Genomic DNA, 25818 nt, shown 5'->3' on the forward strand with positions numbered 1-25818 from the left:
GTGTAAAGTTGGCGGACGACCGCAAACTAACTCTCTTGGTCAACCGATCGACCTCGCTGCGACAGCTGGCAGAGACGATCCGACTTTACTCTGAAATACAACCCTTACACAGACTCATAAGCTAGCTAACTAACTCATACCCGCACGTCCTATGTAAAGCAACGGACTGCATGCGATCTACCGCCATATAACTTAGCTACGCTACGGAGTACGTCCTCTATCGACAATCATACACAAGTTATGCCAGGCACACGAAAAGGATGATTAAACTAAACCCACCATCCCCTAACTATGCACCAAAGTGCCTACATCGAAATCTACTCCAGTACACTAACTGGGTTCCCTTTCGCCCCCGCCATATCTAGACCCAAACCAAGCAAGCCCTCTCGGTCTCAAGACTCGGGAAGTACGGTACCTAGTCTCCGTAGACTGCAGTCGACGTGGTATGTATGGTTCGGGGAGCCGATCCACCACTGCAGCTCTAGCACACACAAGAAATTGACAGTCTAGCAAACAGTAGCAACCTACCAGAAAACTTGACACTCGACCGGCTAAGACAGTAGCAGTTAAAGTCACCGAGAGTATCCGTACCGTAGTGGCCCAAAAAAAAGGCCCCGCCGCAGTTGCAGCACCACCACTCAGTCTCTCTTGGTCTTAAGTCTGAAGCCTGCATCCTTCGCCGCGGTCCATAGCTACCTAGCCTAGCCATTAGCAAGGGAAGGGACCCAATTAACCGCATTAGCCAGCATTTTAGCCTGTGGGCGAGAGGGGGCGCGCCGGACCCGGGGCGGTTCAAGCGCAGGTACAAAACTGCAGTGAACTGTACAGTAACTTAACAATAGTTGCAAGATTTTCCGGCACAAGATCTTTGTCTCCAGCTGCGACTGTGAAGTGCATAACGGGTACCATCTTGCCTGTTCGGACGGAAGGGACACACCAAAAAGTTCTGGTTCGGGAAACCCTTGCCCGCCACCACCGTCGCAATTATGGACCAAATCTTCGCGTTGATGGAAGTAACCTGGTTGGTACCTTGGATTGAGAAATGCCATGGTTAAAACCCCATCAGCCCCATCCGAAGGACCCAAGGGACGAACGAGTCTTAGGATCTGGTGGGATCAATTTGAGGGTGAAGGGATATCAGCGCACTCACCAGTGTCACCACTCGGCAATATTGTCAAGCTGTGCAGCTTCCGGGAGGATGGTCTGCTTAACTGCTCAGTACGAACTAGTTAAAGAAAGTAGATTATTAATAAGTGGACTTTTTTGCGTGCGTAAGTGGTTTCTTTTCCAGGGTCCTAGCCGCCCGTCGGAGTCTAACGTAGTACAGTACACAAAGTAGACTAATAGCAGGAATTTAGATTGAGGCATAAATTGGTGGACATTTGGGCGACCATCCATCCCCATCAGATGTGTCTGACTTTTGGGGACTTCTCCAGAGAGGGAAAACCTTCCAAACAAAGGCCGCTAATTGTGTCCTGATCACCAAAGTCAGAAGCACTCCGCATTCCGCATCGAGCGGGAATCTGGGACTTCTCCAGACCCCATGGGCGGGCTGAGAGAGGAGGGAAAGATTGGTAGGTAGACAAAAAGATGGCATGCAACTGGAGCAACTGGGACAACTGGAGATATCTCCGGTGCGTCCGTCTATCCGTTACAATACCGTACCAGTCATGTCATCTTAATGTCATCCGGCGGGGAGGAGGCCGCCTGCCAATGGCCATGCCGGTGGCCCTGAGTTTGGGGTGGTGATTGGTGCAATCTCCGGACCTCGGGCGCTTCTTAGGGCTCCACCCACGCCTCCAGGCTTGGTTTCCCCAGGCATGAAAAGTCAATCGGTATTAGAGCTGTAAGGTTGGGAAAATCCCTTCCAACCTTTTTTTTTTTTGTTTTTTTGCCTGCGCTCTTTCTCTCTCTCAACCTGGACGAATGGAAGCCTAAATTTTCCCCTTCATCCTGACCCTGCATTGGGTTTCTGTTGAGACGAGCCAGCGGTCCTTCTTCCTTCCCCCAGACCCCAGACCCCAATCCCCAATTCCCCCGCTTGCTGCCCTGCAGTTGATAGATTTTGAATTGACTGTCACCGGTTTCAATTGACGAATCTGGTCACTCTGTCGAGCACCTGTAGCAACCACACCACACATTCCCTAGAGTCAGTCCGTCGGTTTAGGCAAAGCGACAAAAGCGACATACGGGAGTGGCCCGTCAGGTGGATTCCTGCACATCGTTTTAGAAGACCAACACTAATTTGGCTCGCTCCACCCCGGCCTTCCATCACGAGCAAAGCATGATGGGTCATTGACTCGTTGTAGTAATAATACTACCGTAATAATAATATTATTAAAATCATAATAATCACAGTCACACACTGCCTAAAATTCAACGGTGAGACTTGCTCCCCCTCGAAAAAGAGACTGGCTGTCCTCCCCCTTCGAGGTCTTTCCCCAAAGATCAAAAACAGAAAAAATAAAATCAACCAAAAAATCAAAAAAAAAAATAATCACACCAAAGGGAAAGAGTCCACTTACCCAAGCTAAACTTTGCTAACGAACGGTCCTTCCTCTCCCTGGCTCCTCCCCTGCAACCTTCGCTCGTCCGTGGTGTCGCGCCCGTCCGTCCATCCAAGCACCACGCCTCGTTCCAATTCCCCCGAGGCCCTTCTTATTTCGCCTCTCCCCCTCTCATCTTCCCCTCTCATTGCTGTTATTTATTCCTCTTTTTCTCTTGCACGGTCTCAGACCTTCCCAAGAGATCTTCTTGTTCATCTGTCCAGCAGTGCTGTGTGGCTTCATATATTTCCTTTCCCCCTCCCCCTCCCCTCACCTGTTTCATCTATAATACTCTTCCTCCACCTCTCAGCCAGCTGAGCTATCTTGATTTTCTCCTCGAGATCAATTGATACCCCCTTATACCTGTATAAACCATAGATTTTGGTTCAATCAATCAATCAATATGTCGGTCGAGCAAAACCCTACCTTGGAGAAGGACATCGGTCCCGAGACCGAGAGCAACGGAACTGCTCCCCTCAGGCACGAGATGACTGCGGAGGAGACGGCTAGAGCTGCTGCGCGCTTCGGCTATGGTCCGATGGCTCACGTCAACACCGCCGAGGCCAACTTGCGTCCCTTCGGAGGAGAGTTCCAGCCTGGTCTATACAAGTCGGTCGAAGGTCGCAAGTTCGCCAACCCGGCTCCTCTGGGTCTCTGCGCTTTCGCCCTCACCACTTTCGTCCTGAGCGCAGTCAACATGGGAACCCGGGGTATCTCCGCGCCCAACATCGTCGTCGGCCTGGCTTTTGGATATGGTGGTCTCGTTCAGCTGCTTGCTGGCATGTGGTATGTTGCATTCCCGTATCATCTCATCTTGAATCGTCCTCGCTCACACTGCATTTAGGGAAATGGCGGTTGGAAACACTTTCGGTGCCACTGCTCTGTCTTCTTATGGTGGTTTCTGGATCTCCTTCGCGATCATTTTGACTCCCGGTGGATTCGACATCGAGTCTGCGATTGAATCGGCTGGCGGTGCTCCGATGTTTTACAACTCGATGGGTCTCTTCCTCATGGTAAGTGCCGCAGAAAACCTGTCGCAAACCGCGAACCTCGTGCTGACTGCTGTTCCACAGGGCTGGTTCATCTTCACCACCATCATGCTGTTCTGCACCCTGCGCTCGACCGTTGCATTCTTCCTGCTGTTCTTCTTCTTGGACTTGACCTTCTTGCTCCTGGGTATTGGATACCTGCAGCGCAACGATACCAACGAGGTCAACACCCCTGTCATCAAGGCCGGTGGCTTCTTCGGCTTCCTGGCTGCTTTCGCTGCTTGGTACAACGCCCTGGCGGGTATTGCCGACAGCAGCAACAGCTTCTTCATCATCCCTGTCGCCCACTTCCCGTGGTCTCCGACCGCTCGTTCTCGCCAGAAGACTGCTCGCGAGACGGTCTAAGGGGGTGCAGTGCTCGTATAGTCCCAGGCCCTGCAAGCGGCCTCGCTATGTTCCGATGAACATGCCATTGTTATAATTCTGATACCCATTCATGTAGGACCGTCCTGTTTAGCGAATGGTTCGCAGTGTCGGCCTTCGCACCGGGTTGTTGTCCGATACATTAATTGTTTTTTGTCACTGTTGTTGATTCCAACTGGATATGGAAATAACCGATCGGGTAATAATGAGGCAGTCCGCTGTCGTGGACGATGATTTGGAGTTTTGTTTTTGATATGCACAGTTGCTCAATGAATGATTCGAATGACTATGATGGAAGTGATTTTAGCAAGTAGTTGAATTGGTGCAGGGTGTCTGACTTACTGCAGCAAGCATTACCTGCATTCATCCGTATCATGCGTGTCAGCGAGTCTGCTTGCGGCAAATGACATTCAACATACGCTTGACTCGGCGAAATATTATAGATCGAGCTTGCGGTAGGTTGTTGAAAGTGTTGTCCGGCAAAGGGAATGCTCCATCATCTCAACGCCGAGACAAGTGGCGTACCCTCATCGCGGCGTAGCAGTCAAATCGCGGTGCGTTGTTCGTCGCGACGACTCGACGAGTGGGCGGAGCACTGCGGTGACAGGTGATAGTTCGGGCGATCACCGCGCAGGCCGGGCCGAGCCTCCACTAAGCTTAAGCTTTCTGGCATGACTAGGTATGATGCCTGCCTGCCTGCTTCAAGCGGCCCCATCCAGCCTCCAGACAGCAACTGCACAAGTGTAGCACAGTCGGTAAGTTGTGAACCGATTAGTCAGTCAGTTCGTTGAATAATCAGTCCAAGTCCAGATGGCCGTAACCACAGCCCCCTATACTTTTACTAGACCCACCACGAGAAAGTAAGGTAAGTAGGTAGGTAGGCAGGGAGCGAAGCCCATTGAAGAGCGACGACGACAGCGAATTTGGACGAAAAGGAAGCTGGCACCGAGTCCATTGAGCAAGGGCCAACGGTGACCTCATGGTAGTGGTGGTGGGTAGGCCCACAGATGTAGCGTAGCAATCGAGTGATAACTGATAAGTGAGTAGGAAGAAGTAGACCTAAGTTGAGGTGGGTAGGTAAGGCTGTCCGTGCTGATCGTCCTGTCTTTTCTTGGTACTGTACTAGAGGACCTATGTTAGTCAGGTGGTTAGTTTGTATAGCAGTTTTATAGCAATTGCATAGCAAGTGTATAGCAAGAGTGAGCAAGAACCACAGCTGAGCTGGAGCGGAAGTTTTTCTAGCGGACGAAGAACTGTAAAGCTGTAAGAGAACGAAGAGTAAAAGAAGAGAGAGAGAGAGAAAGAAAACCACTCGACCCCGAAGAGACGGGGCGGGCGCCTGGGGGGATGGGGGGAGAGGGCGGCATAATAATACCCTCCCTCAGTCAACTCAATAATTCTTTTCTTTCTACTTTGCGGAAAAAGGATTCTCGGGGCAAGGTCGGAGATCGGGCGGGATTCGGTCGGGCGGAGCAAAATCGGGGAGCACCTCGAAACTTCCAATGACAGGTGCGGTGTGCCGATGCTGCCCCTGCAACTAGTCCACCCCAAGTCCGGCCTGGCGCCGCGCCCGCTCGTTTCTTCAAGACTACTCCGTACCTTTTCTACGAGGTAGATTACTTAGAGACATTTCTCTGGTCGGAAGTTGTCGGAGATGAGAGGAGGGTTCGTTTTTTCTTTGTTTTTTGTGGTTTGGAAATTGGTTGAGCATAATTCTGCTGGGGATGTGTTCATCTTCCAAGATCTTCTGGGCTCTGGTTTTTGAGGTTGTTTTCGGCTTAAGATTGGGGTTGTGACTTGGTCTAGTCCTCGAACAAGAAATGTGGCCTGAGGGATTTTTCACTCTTCCTTCTAGCCTTAATAGGCGTATGGGTGCTGCAGGAGTTTGCTCGGCGCTGCTGCGGATTGAGTTGGTTCTTGGCTGGTTTCACTGCCCATCAATCTGGGTTGCATCAATCGACGGAAGCAGACACGGGTGAACTGGTGGTATGATCCGGGATAATATTATAAACAGACATTATGCTAGCAAAAGGGGGTATGGCACAACCAAATAAATCACGACCCTGAATCATATATACCATGTCTCATCTCGTTAGTATATCATACATAGAACATGTGCATATGAAACCGACATGCTGTAAAGCCCCTATATATAAACATAAGTATCAACCCCCAGCAGAAGAAAGGACCCTTATATACACTCCGGCGATACGACCGGCATGGTGTGGAGCTCATCCCACAACTCCCGTAGCGGCTGGAGATAGGACCGGTCCACGTAGAAAAATCCCAGCAGAAGTGCGCGGAGCTCCTGCCACGATTGGATTCCTTCTTGCCTCAGCACGATTGCGAGCTCATTCACAAAGAAGGCTCGATCCGGGAGCAGGCCGGAGCTGGTGGCTCCGATGAATAGAATCCAGATCAAGACGTCGCGACACAGCTCGAAATACCCGGCTTTCATCGTCGACTCTAATGCCAGGCGAAGGTTGATGATTGGTTTGGGGAAGACCGGTGCGACAGCCGGGTAGAAACTCCAGATCACGTTGTTGTGGAATAACAAGCAAGCCAGTCGAACGCAGCCCTCGATGGTGGCATCGCCCTTGACTTCGCCGGTGGCGGTGAAGCGATCCGTATGAAGGGCGTATTCAACGTGGAGCACTTCGGTGTTGAAGTAATCCTCGGTCTCCTCGTCAAAGTCTTGGTAGCTTGGCCCACTCTTGATCCATTCGCAGTACCAGGTTAGCTCAACCAGGTCCCATATTATCTTAGACATGGCACCGCCGAAGATGCCGGGTATCTCAATTAATTGTATCAACCGCGAGGCGGTAAGCTCAAGATCTTTGCTGGGAGGCTGAAGCGCTAAATGCAGAGGACGGGCGTAACGAATGAAAGGGAATATGGGCTTGGTGGAAGCCATGCATGCGACTCGAATATCCGTCCTATATCAAGTCAGAACAGAAGCGGACAAGATGTTGGTGCAGTGGAACTGACCATGTAATCTGGAATCGAACATCAGGTGGCACGTCTGCGAAGGTGTTCCGCATACCAACCATCTGCCGCAACCCGGCAAGGTGGATCTTCAGGTAATCAGCATTGCCGGAAGCAATCTACTTTGTTAGCATCAGCTTGGTTGGGCATCGGGAGAAGGCACATACCTCAATGGTTAGGAGAATAGAGACGGCAGCGATCAATTCGTCACTGGACGCTTTGATCGGGTCAGAAAGACCTTCGTTGACCAGGCGAATTGTTTCACCTCGATGATGGAACGTATCGAGAAGTAGCGCACTGGATCGCCGCTCATTCGGGTCTCTCAGGGGCAATTCTCCTTGCGACAAAGCAGTATTGGATGCTGCGACACAGATGCAAGCATGCAACGAGGCTGGGTCCTGTTGGACTAACGCAGCCCAGTGGGCCCTTAGCTTGGGCCCATACCGGCGTTGCAGCGGGTATGATATCTGCGTCAACTCAAAGACTGCGACGACACTGTTAGGTTCATGCACACCAGATCATCGGTCAATTACACTTACAGTGTTGGAGGTGCCCCGACATGCGGTCCGTTAACACCGTATGCGAGGTATTGAAAGGGTCGCTGCCTCCCTGACCCACCAGAGTCCACGGAGATGCCACCTGCACAGGCGAAAATTCGTTCGACGTTGGCGCGTCAATGCTATAACTGTTCACGGCTGCCGCTGATACAACCGGGTAACTGCTCGCCTCCGTGACCACCAACGCATTTTGCGGTTCCTCTCGATGCCGCTGTTCGGGTGATGATGAAGCTGACGAGGAGGAGGATGGGGGAGGCGACTCGGAGGTGATTCGAGCCCCAAAAGAGGACTCAGTAACGGTTTGCTTAGGTGAGGGATTCGTGGGAGAGGCAGAGGTTGCTGCCGCCGCCGCCGAGCTGGAGGCGGTTGTCTCTACCGGTTGAAAAGCGAGGTGTTTCCAGGTCTTGCTCTTGTACCGCTTGGTGTTTTCCAGTCGCTTCTTGCGATTATGCTCGGACATCACATGAGAACGAATGCGCTTGAGAGTCTCTTCTCTGGTGCCTTCCGACACAGATTTGGGATCGGTATGCACCCAGAACAGCGTTGATTTCCCCCCCGAGGCATTGTTGGTCTTGCGCGGTTTGCGCGCCTTGGTCACTCCGTTCTTGTTTGCATCTTGGCGGGTTGAGTCTGCAGTCGGGAGGGGTGGCGCGCTGCCGTGGACCGGTGCGGAGGGTTGTGGTGGCAATGGCGGCGGTTGTTGTAGTTGATGTTGTAGTTGTTGATGTTGTTGTTGCGGTGGTAATGATGAGATCGGGGATGGTGGCAGCGGCGGCGCAGGACCCGGTACTGGACCAGGAATGGGCGTTGCGATCGAATAGGTATATGGATGATGGAGCAGGGGATAAGGATGGTTATTAATAGCAACTGGATGAACAGCGTTCGGTGTCGTCCACGCAGGTTGTTTTCCCAGCAGGGGCAGGACCTGCTCGTGGTCGGTAGCCAGAGAGCGCGCCGTTGGCTGATAGTGAGGGGAATTCTTGGCGTCCATCGCACGCGCGAATTTAATTATATAATTTCACAGATCCAGCTGATGATCTTCACCGACGCTCAACATTCTAGAACGAGCTGATCGAGACAAGCGGTGGTCAGAGCCTCTCAAGATTAGAGGGGAAGCGTGCAAAGAGTGAGAGAAGAATCCCGGGGGAGGGGGACAGAGGAAGATCAGAAGAGGAGGGAAATGCTGAGTGGTCAGCGCACTGCCCTTATCTGGAAAAGCCCATCTCTTGGTGCTTTAGTTTAGAGAGAGAAACGGGGGGGGAGGAGCTAAAAGGATTGGGGACGAAAAAGGATGACAGGAGAACGTTAGGATGAATGGTTGGGGAGACTGGTGGTGGGCTAGTCAAGCCGTGGTGGGTGAGAAAGAGAGGGAAGCGTAAAGCGAGAGGGAGGGAGTGAGTGAATGAGTGAGTGAGTGAGTGTAAGCCGGAGAGAATAATGAAAGTAAGAGGAAGAGGGGCTGCAAAGTGGAGGGGATGGCGGATGATGGCTTGCCAGGAAATAAGTCCAGTCCCTAAGAGCATAAGCTAAGCACCAATTGGGTATAATTTTAGAACTGATGGAAAATAAAAAAAATTAAAGATAAAAATAAAAAATCAAACAATCCAGGAGAAGAAAGGTTGAGGAGGGAGTTGGAAGGAAGTTCGAATGCTTGGATCCTTGTTTTGACTTCTTTTCCCCTGAACCTGAAATTGTTATGTCAATTCACATGTGTAGTAAGTAATATTCTAGACTCGGGGTTCTTCCGAACCAACTGGACATTATAGCTTAAGGTCCTCTCCAAGAGACCAACTGGAAAATCGTTCGATTGATTATTGTTTTTGACGGATGGAATCCAAACAGTCCAAAGGCGAGACGAGAGGAGACGAGACGGGAGGAAGATACTGAGACGCGCAACAGCCGTGAAAGATTGAGGATTGATTTACTTTGTCCCACGCCTGCATCCACGGATCCCTCTTGTACACAGGAAGGGGTTTTTCCGCTGCTGTCTGGTTGGGCCAAGTCGAAGCGCAGTACAACGTACTGTATGGTAGTGTAGTACTGGTGTGCACCCATCGCTGCACCTAATTAATGCTGCTGTTGCTCCTCCTCCGGCTCATGACAATACGAACTTGATCAGGAGTAGTATTCTCAACCGAAGGCTGTATTCGACCTTCGCAGACAGAGGGAAAGACACGAGGCCCAGCCCAGATCTCGGATGCTGTTGCTGCCGGAGCCCGAGTGGAGCAGCAACTTAAATTTCGACATCGGATCCCGGAATCGCTGTGGAAGTACCAAGTAGACACTTACTGGCTGGGAGTGAGTAGTAGGTCAATGAGTCAGTGAGGTAGGTATTGTTGTGTCAGTACTGACAGATGAAACGGACAGGGGATAATGGCCTGACAGGAATCTACTGAACTGTACGGAGTACGTTGATTCCAACAAAACCAGATAACAACACCAGATTATCCTCCAGGGATCCAGAGAGAGATAGCCGATGTCTCCCCTGCTCTTTCACTGTCTGGCACCTTCAGGACCGGAAGTTAAAATGTCGTGATTACTTGGAGAGGTGGTCATCGGCAATCCAGGTTTGAAATCCACGCTAAGTGAATTGATTTTTCGCTCCCGATCGGATCAGTCCGGAAGTTGGTTTTTCCATTCCGAGCCTCGATCTCCTTGCATGGGCCGCATGTGATCTATCGAGTCTGTCGGCCACAGGGAGAAGAGGGAATACGGTAGGTAGGTAACCTTGATGCTGAACACGAAGGACGAACATCTCGCACAAAGCTTCTTCTTTTCTGGTGCTTCTCGAAGACATATTGACTCACGGAGCTGTCTCAAGAACAAACCTATTGAGGTGCTACCGACGTCATTCGTGATCGCTGTTTAGTGGACGAGGTCCTTCGCCAGCTCTCAACAATATTGAACAAATTGAACAAATTGAACAAACAATCAGGCATAGTCCACCTTGCGACAGGCTAAAATCTAGCCAAGACAAGTTTGATCCACCGACCATTCCGATTGACCGCAACGGGCTGAACATGTCAATCAAAGTCCCCATTATTATTATTATTTCTTCTTGCCATGCCGGAGACCTCCGTCATTGACTTCGGGAAAGCATAACTAGCTGCTTGAGCACAACAATTATGTCACGCGCGGGAAAAAAAAAAAAAAACAAACAATCCGACTTCACCCTCAACAATCTGCACGCGATAAGCTGTTTCCAAGGCACCAAACTCGGCCTTATCCGACTACTGTCTCGCTTCTGGCTGTCTTGCAGCGATCGTCGATCGCAGAGGCCTAAGAACTCTCCCGCCGCAGACACTAGGACGGAGTAGTTAGACTAGGTGCTCAGCACACACAAACGCACGTCAGCCTTGGTTTACGGTGGTGGTTGCCCTACTCCCTTGGGGTCTATTGAGTCGACTAAGCTTGACCGCAAGATCGCACGTCCTCGCTGGAGGTCAAGTGGGTGGTGAGCTGAACAAACAACTCCTGTAGTCGTATCCCCTCCGCTCCATTCGTCTTCCATGCTTCAAACCATCGCTCTTCGCTTAATCCACAACAAAACCCCGTAACTACAGTACTACACCGACACCGTCTCGAACAGGAGTCTCATAATAAAGAAGCTGCCCGACGATGTAATCTATTCCATACACGCCTCTACCCACAGGAATCATCCCATGTCTCTCATTGACCACGGAAATACGGATTAGCTAAGAGGCTCTGCTATAGAACTTCCCTCCAATCGTTCTCTCACGCGCCCGGTGTAGAAATATGCAACCCGATAATCGATTGTTCCAGATATATTCATGCTACTGATTCTCACTAAATGGAGACAAGCGCTCCGCGTTCGAAGTTCCTCGCCTCAACTCAGCACGGAGTAGAACCTACTTTCATCGACACGCATACATAGCACGTAAGACTTATGTAGATAATAGCCCGTAAGAAGTAAGAAACTCCTCCGCTGTGGGTCGCCAGAGTTTTTTCCCTCTGACTCTGCCATCTATTTTCTTCGAGGTTATTTTCCTATTTTTCTATGGGTAGACTTGCAGAAAAGCGAGAGACGGGGAAGAGAAGACAGCTTCCTCCGCTCATCCTTGTTTCCGACCCAGCTATGAGTATATAGACGGGTTGTATACATGCACATCATCCCCTCCCTCAAACTCTGGACGAAAGTCAAACACAATCACCGCTAGACCGTCAGATCCGATCCTCGGGCTTTACCAGGTAGTGTTCTTCTCTAACGTAGAGCCAAGAATCAACCCAATCCTCCATTCTCTTGCATATCACGGAGTTACGTATGTAGTAATGTAGTAACCAAAATTCTCCCGATTTTCTTCCCGAGCGGAACGAGCCGATTCTGGCTGGGACGGCCGGTCCACAATTAAGGAGTTTTTCTCGACTCTCTCGCTCCGTAGAGTCGAATCATAATCATCAACCTGAACCTACGAGCTGGGGCTGGGGCTGGGGCTGGGCACCTCCCCTCTCCTCCACTTCTGCGTCCTGTCTTGATTGCTCCTTCTTTTCTGCTAGTCGGGTCTTCAGGTTCCCCTTTTACGTTAGCAGTCTTGACGGCGGTCTAGGCTCAAGGGGGTAATTATGTACGAGCACTAAGTATGATTCTTGGGTTGTATGTGCTCTGTACGTCGAGTCGGCTTACCGGGTGCGTGGGTTCCGGATGTATAGCTGTGTATCAGGAAATGGGATTCTTCGATGAAGCCTGGATGCCTTCGCTTGAGAGGGGTGGACAATACTGAGTATGTCCATTTGATTGAGCGCTTTCATCTTTGATTTCTAAGTGGCAGTCGCCGCTCATAATACAATCGCAATTTACACGTTTGATTTATATGTTCTCCTGAACGCTAACACTGCTCGGTATAGCTAGGTAGGTATCAATACAGGATCAAATTGAAGCAGTCGCGCCCGCGCTGCGAGCTCACCATCCTCAAGCCCGTACGTACGTAGGGCAGGGGAGTGAAACAGAATGGCAAATGCATCGAAGCAGTCAATAATGACAAGTATTAAGTGAGCCAAGGGGTACTGGGTGGTAAGGTCGACAAGGAACGACACTACCGACACACAAGATAACGATTAGGTCCGCCGTCCGCAAGCAGCAGCGACAGAAATCTTTCTATCTACAAATATTCTCTCTCCCCACCATTCCGTATCTACATACCCGGTCGCGGGAAGATAGGGACCGTGTCCAATTGCTCCAATCCACCCATTGTGCCTTGCTGGCCACCAACATGCCACCCCTGGCCGGTTTGTTGGTTCACAAAGGCACTTTGGCGGAATGGATTGGTGCTTCCCGTGGGGTTTGGCCGGAGAGGTGCCGCCGCGGGAGGCTGTAGCCCCTGCGATTGCTGGGGTGGTACGGAGGAGCTGCGGGCAAAAGGGTTGGTTCCCGTGCGCTGCGCTTGAAGCGGCGCTGCCTGTTGCACCTGAGCCTGTGGTTGCGCCTGTGCCGGTGCGAACGCCTCAAGACCACCAGTGTTGAATTGCGGGCTCGCTGACGAAAGCCGCCGTGCGAACGGGTTGGTATTCTGGCGGTCAAGTGGGGCGGCCGATCCGGTCGGCGTGCTCATCAACATCGACTGTCTGAACGGGTTGGTGGATTGGGGCTGCAGGAGGTGTGGTTGAGCCCCCGGCGCCAGTTGCTGTTGCTGCTGCGGCTGCTGTTGCTGCGGCGGGAATGCAGTAACATCGTTTTGCGGGATCGGAGCCAGGTTAGGTTGGTAACCATAGTTTTGGGGCTGCGCTGAGTAGCCACCAAAGCCGGCCCCGGTGTGGTCGGGCTGGAGAGGCTGTGGAACTTGTGGTTGGTTGAATTGCTGAGTCTGCGAAGTGAATTGAGGCCCAAATGGCGATGACTGTTGGCCAAAACCCGTCAGTTGTGGTTGTTGCTGCATCTGCTGCTGTGGAAAGCCGGTCTGCTGTGCATGAAATGGCTGCTGCTGTGGTTGAAAGCCTGCTTGTTGGAACTGCATGGCCTGCGGCGGCTGCTGGAACTGTTGCTGTTGGTACGCGTTTTGCTGTGCCATCGGCTGCTGGTTTTGCTCGATCGAGTCAAAGAAGTCGATCAAATCTACCGGGTTCGATTTCGCTTGAGCTTGCGGATTGGGCTGTGTCTGTGGCCGAGCCGAAGGCGAGGCTGCGTGGTTAACGGCGTGGTCACCGGTGGCATTTTTGGGCACAGAGGATGGTGTCCCAACACTCTTGCCCTGTTTACGAGCAAGGTACTCGCGGCGGCGGAGATTGAAATCGGGGTCGTTCAAATCGTCCTCAAGAAGCCGAGTCAGATCAGTAGAAGCATGCTTCAGCTTAGGGATTTCCAGACGCGTCGCGGATTGGAAATGCCGAGCTACGCCGAGAAACTTGACCACTTCTTCCGTCTGCTGGGTAAATGTTTTATAGATCTCCAGCGCACGTTCACTGTCGGGACGTGACATCTCAAAGTAGTGTTCTAGTCGCATGTAAGGATTGTGCGATCCAGATGACAGTAAGAGACACTTACCCAGGACATTTATCGTTCCCTCGTTCATGACCGAGTAAAGCGTCAACAGATCCAACGTGAGCAGACGAAACGCGGTCAATGAGATCTCGTTCTCAACATCGTCCGTTAGAAGCTGAAGCCTGGTCAGTCGTAATTCCACGATTGCGACAAAGGTTATGGGTAACAAACGTCACATCTGAGCAACGCTCGGATCTGTCTTTGAACAATCTCGGTTTCTCTCAGAAGGCCTTTCTCAACCGTCAGGCGCTTCATCCGGCCCTGGCCGCTTCGCACGTAGTCGGTCTTGGTGGACTCGAAGGCCTTTGCGCGCGCCAGGAGATACTCGGAATATCTCCGGATGTTATGGCCCTGCGACTGGACTACACCCAGGCCTAAAATTTAGCGACCCTCATATCCCTCTCTTGCACTGAAAGCTGCTCACCTTCTGAAAATCCACTGATTGCCAACTTTTGGGGGTTCTCTGCCATGTACTGCAACGTGGCGTCCAATTGACCCTCCCTGATCATGAGGTGGATCACAATCAGAGCCTTGAAGACGATTGTCCATGTTGAGTCGCGGAGACGGAGCTGCAAGGTCCGGAAAATCTCTGCCACACCTGCTTCGCCTGTATGCGTCGCGACCAGGATATGTTCGATGTACTTGGATTTGGGGGCGGCGAGCTGTCGAAGAGCACGGCCATTAGCATGTGCGCAGATCGCCTCAGGGCAGCCATCATCGTCCCTTGACTCACCTTGACCTTGGTAGCCCCCTTCACCGACTTCTCAAAGTTATGGGACATGCTGAAGAATGGGAGTTGAGTGATGCAATGGCAGTGGAGCGGAGATAAGAATCAGGGGCGGCACCGTGGCTTCGATGTCGAAATATTGGGGAGGGGGTAGCAAGGACTGAAGTGGTTGGAGGTAGTAGTTATATCAAGTGTCTATAAGAGTCGAGTGCCAATTGATCTATCCACGCCAATGCTAATAATAATCATGATCACTCAAGTAGTCATACTGTGGAACCTTTATTGAGGATGATGCCTAACGCGGTCTGTCGATGACGAAGTGGGGACGGAAAGGGATCCCAGATGGCAATCGGTACGATCGGGTTGAAGCGAAAACCCTATCGGACTCAAAGCCCGGAGAGACAGCGGGGGGTTGTGGAATAACTGGAGAGAAAGAATGCGGGGGGGGGGAAGAGGGGAGAAGAGGGGAGGAAAGGAAGAATCCCGGCTGAAGGTGGAAGAGGGAGCTTTGAGGCCCGTCGGGGATGATGACCGGGCGTTGCGGTGGAGTGGAGCTGCGCTTGGTCGCCTTAGGCTGAGAACTGCCTAGTGCGGGTTCGGCCGGTTCGATGTCTTTGACAAAGCCTTTGGTAAGTTATGCTTGCTGCACGTCACAGCTGCTGCAGCCCTTCGAGAAGGTTTGACAACTTCCTCATATGAACTACAATAACATCAAGTACTGAAGTCTTACCCACAATATACTTCTTGTATTCTCAGAGCGGCTTTCAGCCTCAGTCCGCTGAATTGGTCAAAAGTGATAGGTCATAACTCTGCTCGGGTACCGTGACATTTATATAGTTCATTGTCCGTTCTATAATGAAAGAGCACGATGCAGCAAATGAAAGCCTAGTACCTACACTGAAATGCTCCTTCTTTCGTAGATCAAGTAGCCTTCTCTTTTCTTTTTGGTGTTTCATGCCCTGCTCTCAGGGCTAGTAACACAAAGTGAGTTTTGAGTAAAACGTGGTCACACTCAGCACTCGCCTACGGAGGCCAAAGGTATTCCTCAAGTGACATTTACTCAGTCTACTCCACAAATCTAGATTGCTCTATCTGTCGAAGACCTTGCAGTGAGCCTGGCCTCTCATTTGAAGGTGTTGCTTCTATCCCCTTTCGTCTCATACTCCTTGCCCCCCAGTCCCCAACCTTACCCACTCATTGCTCACATTGCACTATCCCTGACCTCAATTGGCTCAGATGGCCTTATCAGGAGGACTGAACTTTACAGCAACGGAGCCTCTGATTAGCTGGGATTCGGAGAAAAGAAAATTTCTCTGTTGTTTGTATCGATTCTGGGATCGGGATATCAACGCTTACAAGGCAGTATTCGACGCCGTCTATCGAGACGATTTGAGAAACGCAGGCTTTAGAGATGGTGCTCCCAAAGAAAGACTTCGCGGGCAATGGCACCACTTGAAGTCAAGAGTACTCCCGGACTGGGTTGACATTCATCTGTCTCCCTTCGATAAAGATGGACGGTGGGCGCCCTTCATTGCGACCATCCGCAGGACTTTGAGATCCTTAGATATACGCCTCAGGGAGAATACGGTGGATCCCATCGATGCTGCTACTTACGAACGTGCAATGCACACACTCAGCCGCAGGACCTCGGTGAGTCTAAGCCTCTTTGCATGCATGCAATTGGCACTGATATGTGATTCTAGAGTCAGACCCAGGCACAGGACGACACAGACATGGCGGTTGACACTGAGGGAGTGGATGAAGTCGTTGACGAGTATATCACCCACGAGATCGAGGAGAAACCGGCCGATGTCTCTGTGCATGAGGACAGGACCCTTTGCAAATACGGGGACAAAGAGTGTTTCTGGTGTGTACAGGAGCGCATCATGGAGGTAACTCTGATCTGCAAGACACATGATTCAGGAGAAGTCTGACGAAGAGGCGCTCAGATCACAAATAGACGAGGAAATACAAGACTGAGAGAAGACGGCATACCGCCAGTACTGTATCGGTGGTCGAATGTCGACTCGCAGGGCATCAACACGAAGAATCTCTTGGTTGCGGGTCTCTTCGATGATTGGGACAGGTACTTCTCACCGAACACAATACGACCAGAGAAGTTCGTGGAGTATTTCCGGAAGCATGTTCATAGAGAGGAGGTTCCATCCCCATTCATCTCGACGTTCATGTCCATGCTCTCGCCCGTGCACCGTGCCATACGGAACAAAGAAGGTGCTCTCATTTCCGTGATTGATACCAAGGGGCTTGACTTTGTGTACTCAGCCAGGGATTTGTTCAGGACACACAAAGTCCGGGTAGGAAAGAGCTTTTACAACGGCGCCGGGGAGTTTTTGATTTGGGGGAAAGTCCCCTCCTCTAACATAATCTGTTCCTTTAAAGTCAGCACATTGGAACAGATTGCAGACGAGCACAAAGATATTGCTGAACTCCTTCAGCTCGACACCATTGCGACGTATAAGTGTAATCGACATGCGTTGAAAGCTGCGCTTTCACAGCGAGGGCATTATTCCGATCACACATCTGGCAACATCATTGGAAAGCTCCTGTCTCTACTTCAAGTTCGATATGAGTATAGTGATGAAATCGGACGAGGCATGTTCTATTCCTGGCGTCTTCGGTATCTCTGGCGTCTTCGGAAATCCGACAATCCCGGGGAAGCATTTTACGAGGGTATACGTACAGGATATGGTCTTTCGCCTGAGACCCCAATGACTGCAGATGAACACCAGCATCGGGAGGTCTATGTTATCTCAGACGACGAAGATGACGACGACGACGACGACGACGAATCAGTCACTGAGGCCGGACTCAGTGAGGACGAAGACAATGAGCGAAGCCCGGCTTCTGTAGACGATTTCAGCTATGTCGTCGTCCGGCGTGGCTCCCATGGGTCTCACAATCATGAACAGACCGAGGCCAATGGCGAAATGATGCACGTTGAAACCCAGTGTAGTAGCTACCCTTCTTCTCCACCTTGCTATGGGGACCAGAACGAGACTCGTCCTTCTCGTGACTCATTCGATCAAGACGACCGACACAGTGCTGCTGACGATGACTCTTATGTTCTGTGCAATTCCGACATCCTCCGATCGCATACACCTCGCATCGATAACGAGGAAGAGACCGAGGAAGAAGATGACGACGATGAAGCAATTGTTAAATGGCCAAGACGAAACCGCCGCTCGTACCCAGCCATCGAGACTTGGGACGCATATACCGGTCGGTGGATCGCCCAGCAGGATGGCATCTCGCGTCAGGGGAAAGGGCTCCCACCAAGAGATGTGTCTGGTGCGCGGAGATTGTTTGAAAGTTTCGATGCGGGAAGTTGCGTCTCGCTTGTGTCTGAGGAGTCGGATCTGGTTGCTACAGATTCCGTTATCGCGGCCATGTGCGACAACATGGAGGTAGACACAGAACCAAACGTGGTAAGAAATAGAGGTACGGAAAACATTGACTGGCAATACCAGTTTTCTCTGGACAGAGCGCGCCAGAGGATGATCCTGGGTTGATGCTACTCGATGGCCTATCTCCGTGTACTCTCGTTATGCTTGTGTGGACTTCGACTTATCTCCGGGCAATGAGATGAAGGGGAAGATGATTGGGAAGAAAAACTGATTCGTCTACGAAACGTTTGCAACTGGGGGTGGATGATGTGCGTGTGCTCGAGGTACTAGGTATGAGTGGGAAGTGCCTATTTGAGAACTCTTTACCTCAATGTTAAGGTGGTGGACGAGAATTTGAACAAATGTAACACAAGGAGCTGTTTGGCAGTACTTATGCTAAAGCACACTTTTGAGATGACCGTTGATCGTAGACAAATCCACCCTAACTCCGTTTCTCGTCCAGAAAAATTTGTAGGTAGAATTCGAAGAATGCGCCTCACATTTCAATGCTCAATCCGTGTAGTATTCAAAGTGGAACCTAGGGACAGGCCCGAGCCGTGCCCAAGCGTGTTGCACGGTGGACTGCCATTAAGGAGAATCAAAAGAATTTTTTCATTGGATATTCTTTCTCAAGGGTACCTGGGACATGAAATCGTGAAACAATCCCAACCCGTTTAACTAATCCATTGTATATCCAGTCACGCCGCAGCCCTAGGTTATTTTCCTCTCGAAAACACTTCCTCATCGACACGCTTAGAACTTGCTGAAAGCCTTGACGGCCTTACCGGTGCGGGGAAGGACACGGAGGACGTTGAAGCGGACCTGTAGGTCAACATGTTAGATGGTGCGCGGAAGGGATTGGGCCTGGGTCTTCTCAAGAGCATTGTAATGGCTTTGTCGCATCCCATCGGTTGATCAAGGACAAAGCCATACTACCCCTGACAGATCCCAGGAAAGATATTGGCGGAATCGAGGCAACGTACAGTCTTGGAAAGGGGACGGCACTGGCCGACGGTAACCCAGTCACCCTCCTCAACACGGAAAGCGGGAGAAACGTGGGCAGCAAGGTTCTTGTGGCGCTTCTCGTAACGGTTGTACTTGGGGACGTAGTGGAGGTATTCACGGCGGATGACAATGGTGCGGTGCATCTTGGTGGAGACGACACGGCCGGTCAGGATACGACCACGGATGGAGACCAGACCGGTGAAGGGGCACTTCTTGTCTGTTCTTGATGTTAGCGACCTGTTGCTCTCTCTCCCCCTTCCTGCAGTGTCTGGAGATGTTTCCCCGAGCCCTTGAAGATGAGAATGTCCAGATCTTGAATTAAAGAATTTCGTCAAGCACTCCATTGTCGACGGTCCACGATATCAAATCCTTCCGCAATTTGAAAATCAAGGATCCCTCCTCTTGCGCCAAATCATCGTGTCGTGACCAAAGTCGTATGTATTGCGCTTCCGATTGTCAAATCCCTGGTGGCAAGGCTCATCTTCAAGGACCCTGAAACTTTCCCCGTGCTTTGCCGCAAAAAAATCGAAATCTGATCACTCCGCAGAGATTTGGTGTAGGTCGTGCATACCGATGTAGGTGCCCTCAATGGCGGTCTTGGGGGTACGGAAACCCAGACCGACATCCTTGTACCATCTGCGGCCGGAGGCAACCTTCTTGCTCTTCGCAATGGTCTTGGGGTTGACGAAGATGTGAGGCTGCTTCTGGAACGCACGTTCCGACTGGACGGTCAACTCGGTGGCCATTTTTGCGATATGTTCAGTCCGACGAGGAAGCGAAGTCGAGCTGGGTTGTCGCGAAGGGGGGGGTGTCGGGGCGTGCGGTGGTCGACGTCGATGATGGAGAAGATTTATTCAAGATGGCGGATATTCGCCGTGTGAGTGTGCGATGGGGGCGCTAGTCCTCTTTGAGACTCGGCTAGGGCTTTCCGTTTTTGGTTTGTTTACATCCGCTCGATCACATGAGCGGCCTGGCCGGGAGACGCGCCCGCCGGAGGAAGATTAAGAGGAAAGCGGTGAACTTGGTTTGTTGTTTGTTGCTTTCAATTAGTTAACTGCCTTGCCCGCCGCAACACCGGACGATAACTTACTAACTTAACCAGCGACAACCATCGATCGTTATTGCGCCATTCAACAAACTATGATCTTGCATTTCTGATATCAACAGGATCTGCATACGACAAATATCTGAACTTACATCTCCCCCCCAGTCTATGTCCGCTCCAGCGTGAACCCATGGCGTCCAGAAGTGACTCCGCGGGGTCTCTGCGCCCGCGAGCCCGTCGCTCTCTTGCTCATATCCCGCGGTCGAGACTGACCTCCACCCTCGACCAAGAAAATGCGACGACGGATATCAGCTCCTCTCAACCGCTTGATGGACGCCCCAAACCCATGGCTAGAGACAAAAAGTCTCGTAGCAAAAGCTTAGGCCCTGGTGGTCTAGATGCGCTTCAGGACTCCAACGGTAATCGCCGCAAGGTACTTGGTGCCCCCCTATCCCTCAATCACCACGTGTATCTTGCTTACAAAGTAACTGTTTGCTGTCGCGTAGTCCACAGCAGCATTCCCCTTGAAGTCCATTCTCAAACCAACTGTTCCCGTCTCGCCCGTGCGCACTATTCCTACATTTGAAGAAACACGCAAACGGACGCCGGCCCGTGGATCGCAGCCGAGTGTCAGCAATGAAACCAATACCCAGAGCGATGAAGGCCTCCTAATCGACCTTGATACTCCAGCGCCCGCTTCGAATAATTCCGAAGACCGATCCAACCCTTTCGACAGCTTCAACGCTGCATCCATTCGGGATGAGATGGCCGCCGCAAGGGAAAAGGAAGAGAAGGAGCAGCGGGAGCGGGAGCGGAAGATGATCCTTGAGAAGAGGGAGGCACGTCGGAAGTCAATGGGTTTGTCACCTTGATTTCTGCGCAATCTATATGTCGCTGACCCAACATCACAGCAAACCGCCGTGTCTCATTCGCCCCCGAAGCCACATTGCACACTTGGAATGTGGTAGAAATACCCGACGACTCGACTTCATCATCTGCTGCGAACTCGACACGGCGCGCTTCATCAATAGCCGGAGCTGGAAACCAGAACCCTGCTCCCCAAGCCGAACAAGCCGAACAAGCCGAATCGCGATCCTCTCCCGACCCATACGCAGAGTCAGATGCCGGCTTCTCGCCCGTGCAGTATCCAGACCTGCAGCAACTCCAAAGCCAGTCAACCAACGGAAGCTACGATGAATCGCAGGAGATGTTCTCAAGCCCCTTCAGCGGAAGTTCAGCCGACGGGACTGAAGATCTTGGACTCCAGAGAGAGGACGACGACGATGACGACAATTCATCGACTTCTGGATACGACGGAGAAAGCACCGCAATGAGCTTGGATGACATGTCAGTTCACTCTCCAGCCTCAGTTCATTCTGATGGTTCCGATGCCACCACTGGCAGTGCTCGCTTGAACGAAGCTTTGCGGCAAGCGGCTCGAGAAGCTGGAACTCGTGACTTTGAGGACGATGATGGAGACATGTCTATGGAAATCGCAGATCAGGAGATTACAGGTGCTTTTCAGCCTTGGATCAAGAAGGGCCAACGTGAGAGTTTTGATTGGGCAGATATCAGCGCTCGGTATGATCAAGAGAATGATCCGCCTTCTGAACCCATGCTCGATGCTCCTCCGACTGCAGATGACGAGGATGATGCTATTGATGAGGATCTTAGTATGGAGGTCACCAATGCAATTGGCCGAATTCTCCCCAACCAAGCGAGTCGACGCAGGAGTGAAGCGCGCCGCAAGTCTCTTAGCGAGGAGACTAACTATGAAGAACAGACCATGGAATTCACTAATGTCGTGGGAGGTATTGCACAGCCTGTTTCTCCTGCGAAGTCCATAGGGGCGGAAAGTAGAAACGGAGATGAAGAGATGACTATGGAATTCACATCCGTTGTCGGAGGCCTTTTGAACAGTCTTGGCGTCGCCAACAATGCAGATGAGAACGACTATGATGATCAACAAGAAGCCTTCGCTTCAGGTGAAAACGACCGTGTCTTGTCTGAATGGGAGAATGGGAATGACATGGATGATGGTATGGATATGGAGATTACTGGAGCTATCGGTGGCATTATCCCTGGTACTCAGGAGAGCATTGCAGCCGAAGATGACGACCAAACTGCAGGCATGGATATGACTGCTGCTGTTGGAAAGATTCTAGAACCAGAGCCAGAACAAGAACAAGAACCACCGGAACCGGATGAAGACCGAGTGACCCCGGAACCCAAGCCGGCTCAACTGGGTAGTTCGCCATTTCAAGAGACCGTACGGCAGTCTCCTAATAAGTCACCCGCTAAGTCGCCAACCAAGTCACCTGCCAAGTCACCTGCCAAGTCACCTGCCAAGTCGCCTTCCAAGTCGCCGGCCAAATCACCAGCGAAGTCGCCAGCCAAGTCGCAAGTCGAACCTTCTTCCAAATCACCCGTCTCGTTTCATGTTGCAGCTGTGGCATCAGAAAGTGGAAGCCCTAGCTTGGCAAGTGTACGGGCCCGACGAACGAGGCAAAGCTTGACCCATCCGGCGCCCACTACACCCACTCCACAAACCCCACAGGTAGCTCGACCGAAGGATATGGTCTCTCCTCCCAGTCCATCCACGCCGACAGGCAATGCACCCTCGAACACACACACAACGACCCCTTCCAGAGATGCAGGTACAGAAAATGCATCACCACAGAAGCTGTCCCAGCCAGAAGTACAAGAATCCGCAAGTAATACATCCCCCAGGCGCAAGAGTCTGTTTGGGGAGAGCGTCAATGGACAACCGGCTCCTCTTTTTGTCTTGCAACCCCATGGGAAGAGGCGGTCCTCTGGTCTCGGTATCGACAAAGAGGGGCTTGGATCGCCTCGAGTCGCTGCTATGCTGGATAAGCGCCGGTCCATTGGTGAAGAAGCACCCGAGTTTGTTCCACAGGAGCAATCAAAACAGGGTGTACGCTTCGAAGATCCCGTGAAGCTTCAGGAGGAGGTAGATCGTGAACGCGAAGAGGAGGTGAACAGAGAAGATGGCTTCATCTCGCCTCCAAAACTGAACGACAGGGATCCCACCGCAAGCTTGAAGGATATGATTTCGAGCTTGACACCCAAGAAGAATAAGCTTCGTGGTAGAAAGAGCTTGCATGTTGGGGCCGCCCTTGGCCTGCTGGGTAAAAGACCAGTCGAGTTGGATTTGGACGACGACGACGCGGATTCTGATCACACGCCAAAGCGCCTACGAGGCCGCGAGACTAGCAGCCCAGTGAAGAAGTTCAAGCTCCCAGCCCATTCGACCAACAGTGATACTTTTGGACGTGGATTCCAGTCTCCCCTTAAGACCATCAGTGCACAATCTCCTCTCAAATCTGTGTCAACGCCAACACAGAACTCTAAGACTATCAGTGCTACCACGAGTCCTGTCAAAGATAACTCAGACACAGCATCTAACACAGAATCAACTGAAGTGCAAGATGCGCCTGTACAAGATGCGCCTGTAGAAGATGCTGGCCCGGAGGTCGAGCCTATACAGTTGCAGGAATTCCTCAACATGACCAACATCCACTTCATGGAACTCACAACCACGAAAAGAAGGCATACTACTGCCCCAGACAGCGCTCGGAAACGGAATCTTCGACTTTCTAGTGAGAACGAGGCTAGAAGCCCCGCGAGCTTCGAAGAGTGCGTAGCTGCTGGCTTCTGCACCGTGCCTATGCTTGAGTTGTTTCAGCATGTAAGTTCTTCTCAGGCTCAGTATTTGTGCACCACTGACGTGTTTCTAGTCTTGTCGAGAGTTGAAGTCGTATATAAATGAAGGCAGACAGGTGATCCGGTCTATTGAGACCGAGACTCTTGCCGATAATCCGCCACTGTTCCGCGAATATATGACCGCTCCACCGGACATTCGCTTGCTGATGGACAATCAATTCAGAAATGTTAAGTCTCATGCTCGCCTACTCAGTAAGGCTACATGGTATGAGTGGCGCATGAAACTGCTGGAGGGACTTCGGGATGGCCTCAACCGTCACGTGCAAGAAATGAAAGCAGACGATGAACTCCTTGCTAAGCATGAGACCCTTCTGAGCGATACAGTGCCCGCTCTCATCGAGAAACACTCTTCTCTTGAGGTGGAAGCCACGACACTGCAGCAACTAGCAGACGAGCTTGAGAACTGTGACCAAGATGAGCTGCGCAGCGCGCGGGAAAAGCTTGCGGGCGTCGAGGACGAGATCGCGCAGAAAAAGAAGCTCCTACAGGAGATGCAGGCCGAACTCGAGGATAAGACTAACATCGTCGAAACCGGCACCGAGGTCAAGGCCGAGTACATGGCTCAGATCCAGGAAGCCGAACGAGTCAAGGCGCAATGTCGCGGCTGGAGCGCGCAAGAAATCAGCGAACTAAAAGATTCAGTCCGCAACATCGAGCGTCAAACCGGCTGGAGCATCGTATCTGCCACCGCATCGGACGGTTCCACCCCGGCCGGCCCAGCAGTGACCATGTCCTACCGACACCAGCTGCAACTCACCTTCCACCCTGCGTGCTTCCTCATCAATAACAACAGTACCTCCACCACTCCCAACGACCAGGCCACCAACGCACCTGTCACGCTCAAATACGCCCCCACTACCACCATCACGACGAAACCCAACCATACCACCACTCCACACCTATCCGCCGTCACCCTCCTGGTCCTGAAATCCCTCCAAACCCACCTCACCTCCATCCCGCAATCCCGCACCGCTCCCAAACACCTCCTCCACTTCATCGCCCAAGCATGGGACCTGACCCTCCAGCTCGAAGAAGAAGCCCGCCTCCTCGAATTCTGCGGCGTTACCAAGCTCAAACTCCTCGAGGGCAACGACTCCGCCAGCGCCAAAAAATGTTCAACTCCTTCCCTCCGTGCGCGCTGCACCCTCCTCGGTCCCGCACCGCCCCCTTCAACCTCCTCTTCGGCAAACTGCCGTATCGACGTCGACTTCGCCGTCCGCACTCGCATCATCCCTCCTCCACAGGACGGTGCGGGCACCGGGGCACTCGGGCAGCTGGATCTCCAGACCGACGTCCTCGCCAGCAAGGTGTACGGATTCACTGCTCAGAGCAAGGGCATATCCGAGACGGAGATGCGCAGTATCCTGAACAAAGGTCTGTCTGGGTCCGGGACCTCGGCCGAGGGCAAGATGCAGCTCGGTCGCGGAGTCTGGAGGACGGCGGTGCTCAAATTGACCGGCACGGTGTTCTGAACTTCAGACATCATGTACTATGGTTCTGGATTCGGTTGAAAGTCCGAAGAAATCGGGAGTGTTGCTGTGTTTCAGTTGATTCAAGGTCGTAGGCGACGGCGAGACTGGGGGTTTGTTGATTCTTCGCTTCGGGGTTGCTTCTAAACTTTCACTTTCGACAAGTTCTGATTCCCTTCATGTTGATTATTTTTCGGAGGGGTCCGTGGGGGAAAGAGTATTATATCGGTGTTTGGATTGGGGCGCTGTGGCTTGTTAGGAATTCTCGGGTGTAGTGGTGTGGTTTGGTATATCTTTGATCCTCTTGTCACTGAAAAGGATCAGTGCGGTAAATAGCATATTCCACAATAAGAATCCGTTATTGCTTATCTGCACTATCTAGGTACATGCGACAGTCCGGGGTATGGTGTGTACTGTACTTATGCAAATTT

The 25818-nt window shown here is 51.7% G+C and overlaps 7 protein-coding genes across 7 annotated transcripts; 3 read left to right on the top strand and 4 right to left on the bottom strand.

Moving 5' to 3' along the window:
- Positions 1-2949: 2949 nt before the first annotated feature.
- Positions 2950-4113, top strand: BO95DRAFT_417417 (acetate uptake transporter family protein; the record flags this gene model as incomplete). The annotated part of the gene is made up of 3 exons (XM_025584412.1): positions 2950-3332; positions 3391-3559; positions 3620-4113. The coding sequence occupies 3 exons, from the start codon at positions 2950-2952 to the stop codon at positions 3938-3940; spliced, it is 873 nt and encodes a 290-aa protein (XP_025440546.1). The 3' UTR covers positions 3941-4113.
- Positions 4114-6149: 2036 nt separating this feature from the next.
- BO95DRAFT_433453 (uncharacterized protein) lies at positions 6150-8491 on the bottom strand (the record flags this gene model as incomplete). Its single annotated transcript, XM_025585094.1, has 4 exons — positions 6150-6894; positions 6947-7062; positions 7111-7427; positions 7483-8491. The coding sequence occupies 4 exons, from the start codon at positions 8489-8491 to the stop codon at positions 6150-6152; spliced, it is 2187 nt and encodes a 728-aa protein (XP_025440547.1).
- A 107-nt stretch (positions 8492-8598) lies between these two features.
- Positions 8599-9145, bottom strand: BO95DRAFT_189920 (uncharacterized protein). Its single transcript, XM_025580942.1, has one exon. The coding sequence runs from the start codon at positions 9021-9023 to the stop codon at positions 8706-8708; it is 318 nt and encodes a 105-aa protein (XP_025440548.1). The 5' UTR covers positions 9024-9145; the 3' UTR covers positions 8599-8705.
- Positions 9146-12346: 3201 nt separating this feature from the next.
- BO95DRAFT_393031 (ENTH domain protein) lies at positions 12347-15199 on the bottom strand. Its single transcript, XM_025583658.1, has 5 exons — positions 14727-15199; positions 14418-14655; positions 14165-14355; positions 13997-14108; positions 12347-13945 (listed from the first exon to the last, which is right to left on the bottom strand). The coding sequence occupies exons 1-5, from the start codon at positions 14772-14774 to the stop codon at positions 12651-12653; spliced, it is 1884 nt and encodes a 627-aa protein (XP_025440549.1). The 5' UTR covers positions 14775-15199; the 3' UTR covers positions 12347-12650.
- A 757-nt stretch (positions 15200-15956) lies between these two features.
- BO95DRAFT_322462 (uncharacterized protein) lies at positions 15957-17428 on the top strand (the record flags this gene model as incomplete). The annotated part of the gene is made up of 3 exons (XM_025581818.1): positions 15957-16307; positions 16472-16612; positions 16670-17428. Coding segments are annotated over 3 exons (1251 nt in total), but the record flags the coding sequence as incomplete, so codon positions are not given.
- Positions 17429-18472: 1044 nt separating this feature from the next.
- On the bottom strand, positions 18473-19875 carry BO95DRAFT_393034 (40S ribosomal protein uS17; the record flags this gene model as incomplete). The annotated part of the gene is made up of 3 exons (XM_025583659.1): positions 18473-18946; positions 19108-19346; positions 19701-19875. The coding sequence occupies 3 exons, from the start codon at positions 19873-19875 to the stop codon at positions 18878-18880; spliced, it is 483 nt and encodes a 160-aa protein (XP_025440551.1). The 3' UTR covers positions 18473-18877.
- A 489-nt stretch (positions 19876-20364) lies between these two features.
- Positions 20365-25730, top strand: BO95DRAFT_474792 (kinetochore-microtubule binding complex subunit SPC105; the record flags this gene model as incomplete). Its single annotated transcript, XM_025589815.1, has 4 exons — positions 20365-20607; positions 20681-21032; positions 21086-23883; positions 23933-25730. The coding sequence occupies 4 exons, from the start codon at positions 20365-20367 to the stop codon at positions 25388-25390; spliced, it is 4851 nt and encodes a 1616-aa protein (XP_025440552.1). The 3' UTR covers positions 25391-25730.
- Positions 25731-25818: the final 88 nt, after the last annotated feature.

This window comes from Aspergillus brunneoviolaceus (assembly GCF_003184695.1).
Source record: "Aspergillus brunneoviolaceus CBS 621.78 unplaced genomic scaffold BO95scaffold_48, whole genome shotgun sequence".
In the NCBI taxonomy this organism is placed as follows: domain Eukaryota; kingdom Fungi; phylum Ascomycota; class Eurotiomycetes; order Eurotiales; family Aspergillaceae; genus Aspergillus; species Aspergillus brunneoviolaceus.